General features: G+C 34.0%; 2 protein-coding genes across 2 annotated transcripts in view; both read right to left on the bottom strand.

The window, feature by feature from the left end:
- Positions 1-3,175, bottom strand: part of CBG15853 — a gene marked incomplete at both ends in the record, with an annotated part of 7,407 nt that extends 4,232 nt beyond the window's left edge. The window contains 3 exons of the mRNA XM_045241426.1: positions 2,719-2,762; positions 2,939-3,047; positions 3,089-3,175. Coding sequence (XP_045095811.1) covers positions 2,719-2,762; positions 2,939-3,047; positions 3,089-3,175 — 240 coding nt within the window. The remainder of the gene's footprint in view (positions 1-2,718; positions 2,763-2,938; positions 3,048-3,088) is intronic.
- A 493-nt stretch (positions 3,176-3,668) lies between these two features.
- The window catches only part of CBG15855, a gene marked incomplete at both ends in the record, with an annotated part of 7,175 nt that continues 3,630 nt past the window's right edge, over positions 3,669-7,213 (bottom strand). The window contains 3 exons of the mRNA XM_045241425.1: positions 3,669-3,791; positions 5,087-5,459; positions 5,940-6,159. Of these exons, the coding sequence (XP_045095810.1) occupies positions 3,669-3,791; positions 5,087-5,459; positions 5,940-6,159 (716 nt within the window). The remainder of the gene's footprint in view (positions 3,792-5,086; positions 5,460-5,939; positions 6,160-7,213) is intronic.

Raw genomic sequence — 7,213 nt, 5'->3', positions numbered from 1 at the left:
CCCTGAATTATAAAAAAGTTTTATCAGACGAATTAAAAATTCATTTATAGAAAATGTAGAGAAAATAATTGCGGTTTTTTTTGAGCTATAGAACTCCTAGAAATGTCAAAAACTGAAAGAGGAGATAGATTTTTTCTGTAAAAAACTTTCAAAAATGACCATTTTTGACATTTTTTCTTCCGGAAAACGACCATACATGAATCTGTAACCACTTGTTATTTTTTAAAGAGTCATTTGAATCATCTTGGAACTCCACAAAATCAGATAAAAAATTCTGAAATTTTGGTTTTAGACCTGCAATTGTGATCGCACCAACATTTTTTGTGTAGATCAAAAATTAATTTACAGCACTGAATTGTTCTGTGGGAGAGCGTGCATGAAGAAATATAATATTGTCGGAATAAAAAGGTGAGACTCGGTGTTTGCGTACTTTGATTCCCGCCTCACCCCCACCGACGCTCCGCCCATCGCTTTGCAAGTGCGGCGTGGTGTTTTAGCGCCACTTGGGAGATCATCGAATTTAATGAGATTTTCATAGAAAATATGATCTCCAAGTGGACTTTTAGTCTCACTTTTTTTATTCCGACAATATGTTCAAATAAAAATAATGAGAAAAAAAAAATCAAAAAAATTGCATTTCCCCAAAAAATAATTTCTATAATTAACGAAATTCAAAAATTAGTCTTTTTCTGAGAACTTCTAGACCGTTTTTAATTAAATTTTTTTCAAGTTTGACCAACATTAAATAATCTCAACTTTTTATTTTTCTGGACGATTTCTAGAGGTGGTCTATAACTGACTTTAAGTCAATGCAACTATTCTTTATCGTTTCCAAAGAGAAGGGATGCTAATAGGCAACAAAAAAAAAGTGAATTGCCAAATTGAGTTCTAGCTATGTCCAAGATTTAAATATTTCTTTTTAACAGGGAACTAAGTTCTAGTTTTCGTCATATCTGCCATAATAGTGTTAATAACTGATAAAAAACACAGAATCATTCTTGTTTCCTCACATATTGCAAGAGTGAATATTTACTTAGAGGTGGGAGGACATGAAAAAAATAATAATCTCGAAATTCCGTTTAAATATGTCCCTCGAGGAGTTGAACTTGTGAGGGCGATGATTGAGGGTGCGGCGCCGCTACCGACTGAGCCACGCGGGCAAAGAGAAAGCGCACGCCCGATTGCATACATAAAGGCGAGGACGACAGCTGTACGCAGAGTGACATTAAGCGTTGTACACCGTGACGGTAGAATGCATACTCTAGCTCAAATCCTTTTGTGAATACGGTTTCTAGTAAATCGATTTACAGGTGTAAATATTTACACAAAATTATCACTGAAAAATCAAGAAAAGAAGAAGAAGAAGAAAATATCAGTGACGTGAAAGAAAAATCACTGTAAATCTGAAGGAAAATGCTTTCTTTTACCCTAAGCTTTCATGAATACCAATCACTCTATTTTCCTCTTTGTAAATCATTTACACGTTATATTTACCTAAAAGTAAATGTTCATGAATACGGCCTCAGATGTAAATCTGTGATCAGGAAGGAGAATAGAAAATATAAAAACCAATACGTTTCAATCGAAAACCCAAAGACGTCTCATAAATTTTCTTGATAATGAATGATTTGTGATTCTTTTTTCACAGAATATTATGGGTTTTGAAATATGCCACCTTATTCTGTACCCCTCCCATTTTAATATCGAAAAATGATTTTCTTTGGACAAAATAAACAATTTTAAAATTAGCCCTTTTTTATATGTTAACATTAGCCTATCTAGGCATCCCTGAAAATGTTCGAACCCGACCGCCAGTTTCAGCCGAGTTGTATCAGTTTCAGTATCAAAAATAACTTTTTTCCGTGCAAAAATAACGATTTTTAATGGCGATTTTCTCAGCTTCTATGAGGTTCCAGAGCATAAAATTTTGTTTGTTATGCTTAGAATTCGATGAAATTTCATATTTCAGACATTTTTTCAAAAAAAAAAAAGTTTTTGAGAGTTTTTCCCACCTGCTTGTTTGAGGAATTTCTTCGAAAAAGGTAGTGATAATCGTCTGAAAATATTATGATACAACTAGTAGATGATCTATTTTCAATTAAATACCTCGTGAGGGGCGAGTCTTTTTTGTCTTACCATCTGGTTATCATTATATCTGCTCAATAAACAAATTACAAATTACAATTACTTTTCATTACTTGGTCATGGTCTCTAGTCCCCAAAAACAACTCTTCGAAACTGCTACTTTCCGAGGATTGAGGACTTCAATTATTTTGAAATTTTTTGAAAAAATCTAAATTTCGTTTTAACTCTCTTGAATTGGTGAAAATTTGAAAAGAAACACGAGAGGGAGCGAACCAGAAACCTTGCGCCCACTGGCGCCCACCACATCCCCGACACCACGCCGCTGACGTTTTCCACAGATTGGAAAGGCGGCCAAATGTTACACCATCTTTGAACTTCTCTCGTACGGATTTGGGCGATGGAATGTGTGGTAAAGCAAGCAAATCAACGGATTTCAGTACTAAAACTTTGGACTGAAGTAACTAGGCTGAAACTGGCGAGCAGATTCTAAAATTTTCAGGAATGCCTAGATAGACTATTCTTAACATATCCTGAAAGTTTCATCAAAATCTGAGGGGACGAGGTGTTGTGGTTCTCTTGTAATACTTTTCATAGGAGCCGAGATAATTGAGCTCAATGTGCAGGTAGACTCACTTTATTTTCCGCGTTGATTTGTGCTCCAATCTTTACCAATTCCCCTAAAATCGTTTTGGAACTACAGGGTGGCTAATAAGTATGTGGTTTTTTTGTCCAACTCTGACAATGTACTCAAATAATTATTCAAGAGGTTCTATATTATCAGAAAATGAACTTCGTTCGTATGTCATAAGTCAATTTTTCTTTCCAGGGCCCACGAAAACAAAAAACCACATACTTATTAGCCACCCTGTATTTTCCCTTTGATCTTCTAGTTTTTCAATTGTTTCCAAAATATTCTTCTCCTGATTGTTAACCATTGTCTTGATCTCTTGTGTAGCGGAAATCTGAAATTAACGATTTTTTTGAAAATTTTCTAAAAACTCACATTCTTTTCTACGAGTTCTCGAAGATCAGGTTGTTCATCCGGACCATTTTCCCGTCTTCTTTTTACCGGTACGCCTTCTTGGGACATTCTGAAAAGCGGGAAATTTGAAATGTAGAGATAGTTAGAAAAAGAGAATTAGAAAGCGCAAGAAAGAAAAAAAAAAGAAGAAGAATGTTTAATGTTTTTTTCCTTTTTTTTTCCACGATTCTTGCAATCGTAAATAAATAAATAAATAAATAAATAAAGAAGAGGAAAATCAATTTGGCAGCAGCAGGAGAAGGCTGCGAGGAGGGTTGCCAACTGACCAGGTGAGAGACAAGAGAACTAGAAGAGACGCAGACACGACGAGCAGAAGATGTCACTTCTCTCGTCTCTCTCGTCTTGAAAATGGTGTTTTTTTTAAAGATGAGCAATCCTCAAAATAGACTTAGGAATCGAAAATTTCAAACCTATTCTAGGCATTTTGAATTCAATGAAAAAAAAAGACCAGAAATAGAAGGGAGAGGAAAACCCAAATGGTTTTGAATAGCAGAAAAATCAAAATATTGATATTTATTGATAAAGAAATGTGAGAAAGAGATCACTGAAGACTAAGAGACTTCTTTAGAAGCGCCTGGGCAACATCAAGACTAAAATCATCCACTCCGTCTGCCACGATGCTTTTGTACGTCTCCAAGGTCTTGATTTCAGATAGCAGTTTTTCCTGGAAATATTCAATTAGGTCAAAAAGCTCTCAAATTTCAAAATAACCCAATGCAAACAATACTGTTGAATTCAATTTGTTGAGAGCTTCAAAATGAGCCCCAAAAAGTTTGAAATGTTAAGTTCAAAGACGCATACAGACCCATTGACAAAAGTATAGAATTTTTCATTTCTTCAAAGTAGGTCATGTTTAGGCTCATTTTGAAGCTTAAAACTTTCTGGATTCAATTTTTCCAATTTCAACACTCACCTTTAACTCATCATTCTTATATTTCGAGACTAATTTGAGCTTTTTGACCAGGGAGAGCTGCGATTTCTCCATCAAGAATTCCTGGCATCGTTCTTCCACAGTTTTCGCGTCGTAAACGTCATTTAGCAGCATGATGCCTTCCAAAGTGTAATCTGAAAATATCGATTTTATTTCTAAAAATTCTAAAAATTGAGTAACGAGTACCGTCGATGGCCTTGTACTCCCCGTGAAGGACTTCTAGGAAGTTCTGGAAATCAGTTGGATCCACATTTTTTAGTTCGGTGGCGTCTTCTGTGGATTCAGTGAACTTTCCATAGAAGAGAGCTTCAAAATATGAAGATCGCATAGCGAGTAGCTGAAATATGAAATTTAGGTCAAAAAAGGGTCAAAAACGGCCCGAGGAGCAAGTTGCAAGTTATAAACGCCTACAAGAGTAGATTAAACTTTTTGGATTTGTCTGGAAATTTCATAATATACTGAATAAAACTAGAACTTCATTTTTGTAGTTGACAACTTTTTCAAAAAATCAAGTCCCAGGGAGATAGCACCTTCCAAAGCCAGAGCAGTGGGAGGGACCTTTTACTTACTCAGAATTCGTTGCATATCTCCCTGGGACTTGATTTTTCAGAAAAGTTGTCAACTACAAAAATGAAGCTCTAGTTTTGTTAAGTATATTTTGAAAATTTTGAAAAAATTGAATCAATTTTAACTACGTTTGTGGCTTGCCTCTTTCAACACAGAATTTTTTACTTTCTAAAACTTTTCAAGAACCATAATTTTCCAACATTTGTTTGAATTTTAATTTTCTGGGTTTTCCATTGTTTCGAGCTTTTTATCAGCTTCAAAATGAGCCCCAACACGACTAGGATCCGCCCACTATGAATTTTCACCTCGACACGCAACGCACGACCGCGACGCGCAAGAAAAATCAAAGTGTGTGGAGCCTAGGCGTGTTTAGGCTTATTTTGAAGCTGGTAATGAGCTCAAAACGATAGAAACCACAAAAGATAGAAATTCTGACAAATAATTGGAGTAATGTGTCTTACTTGCTTCAATACATGGAACTTCTGCCCTCCAACTTCCAATATATAATCTGAGAATTTGGCACTGGCATCAAAATCGATAAGTTTCGATTTAGCAGATCCAGCCATTTTTTTGATGTGAACTTGAGTCTTCACGGATAGTTTTCCATCTACCAAAATATAGTTCTGCATATATTGCCAAGTGCAAAACTTGAGTGCTCCATACATGTGACCATTACAGATCTCGCCTCTTTGCTTTATGATTTCATTGTATTTTTGTGTCACACTCATTTCGAATGAGTGAAAAGTATCCACCGACCATTCCTCGTTATTTCGTTCCTTAGCGAGTGCCAAGTAGATATCGAGATGATTGTCCAGTCGTTTAACAATAATTTTCCTAAAATTTGTCGTTCTACCAGAGCGTTTATGGTATCTACCAGCCATCTGTTTGCCACGCCTCCGGCGCTTCAAACAGCTGGCTGGTGGCTGGCCAGTTTTTTTCTGTTCCGTTGCTCCGCTCAAGGAAGAGAACATTGCTATTCCTCCCCTCTCGCCTTGTGGTCCGCATGGCTCAGAAATTCAGAAATTCAGAAATTCAGAAATTCAGAAATTCAGAAATTCAGAAATTCAGAAATTCAGAAATTCAGAAATTCAGAAATTCAGAAATTCAGAAATTCAGAAATTCAGAAATTCAGAAATTCAGAAATTCAGAAATTCAGAAATTCAGAAATTCAATATTTGATTTTTATGAAAATCAAAACTTGAAAAAAGAAAAAAGGTTTATTGAAAAATTTCAAAAAAGTTTTGAAAAAAAAAGTTAAGTTCCAAAATAATTCAAGCCGAAACATTCACATCTTGAATGGATACTGTATCATACTGTAGATAGGATACTGTAGTTTCCACACTGTCTCTCCTCTCCCTCGGAACTACAGTACTTCCTATTGACTCCATTGGAATTTCTGGATTTTTCGATTTTTCTTCTCGATTTTGAATCCATTTTTTGACTGGGTAAGAGTTACAAATGTAGCAGGAAATAAGCCAGGAGTACGGTAGAATATAAAAATGAGCAATCTCTTCGGAATATCGATTTTGAGGCTCTGATTTGATTAGATTCAGTAGGCAGGTTGTCAATTTGGTTGTCTGAAAAATCAATTTTTTGAATTTCTGAATTTCTGAATTTCTGAATTTCTGAATTTCTGAATTTCTGAATTTCTGAATTTCTGAATTTCTGAATTTCTGAATTTCTGAATTTCTGAATTTCTGAATTTCTGAGTTTCTGAATTTCTGAATTTCTAAATTTCTGAATTTCTAAATTTCTGAATTTCTAAATTTCTGAATTTCTGAATTTCTAAATTTCTGAATTTCTAAATTTCTGAATTTCTGAATTTCTGAATTTCTGAATTTCTGAATTTCTGAATTTCTAAATTTCTGAATTTCTAAATTTCTGAATTTCTGAATTTCTGAATTTCTGAATTTCTGAATTTCTGAATTTCTGAATTTCTGAATTTCTGAATTTCTGAATTTCTGAATTTCTGAATTTCTGAATTTCTGAATTTCTGAATTTCCTGAATATCTGAATTTCCTGAATATCTGAATTTCCTGAATATCTGATTTTCTGAATTTCTGAATTTCTGAATTTCTGAATTTCTGAATTTCTGAATTTCTGAATTTCTGAATTTCTGAATTTCTGAATTTCTGAATTTCTGAATTTCTGAATTTCTGAATTTCTGAATTTCCTGAATATCTGAATTTCCTGAATATCTGAATTTCTGAATTTCTGAATTTCTGAATTTCTGAATTTCTGAATTTCTGAATTTCTGAATTTCTGAATTTCTGAATTTCTGAATTTCTGAATTTCTGAATTTCTGAATTTCTGAATTTCTGAATTTCTGAATTTCTGAATTTCTGAATTTCTGAATTTCTGAATTTCTGAATTTCTGAATTTCTGAATTTCTGAATTTCTGAATTTCTGAATTTCTGAATTTCTGAATTTCTGAATTTCTGAATTTCCTGAATATCTGAATTTCCTGAATATCTGAATTTCTGAATTTCTGAATTTCTGAATTTCTGAATTTCTGAATTTCTGAATTTCTGAATTTCTGAATTTCTGAATTTCTGAATTTCTGAATTTCTGAATTTCCTGAATATCTG

This window comes from Caenorhabditis briggsae (genome assembly GCF_000004555.2).
Source record: "Caenorhabditis briggsae complete genome, chrI, whole genome shotgun sequence".
In the NCBI taxonomy this organism is placed as follows: Eukaryota; Metazoa; Nematoda; class Chromadorea; order Rhabditida; family Rhabditidae; genus Caenorhabditis; species Caenorhabditis briggsae.
This window is presented reverse-complemented; position numbering and strand designations above follow the sequence as displayed.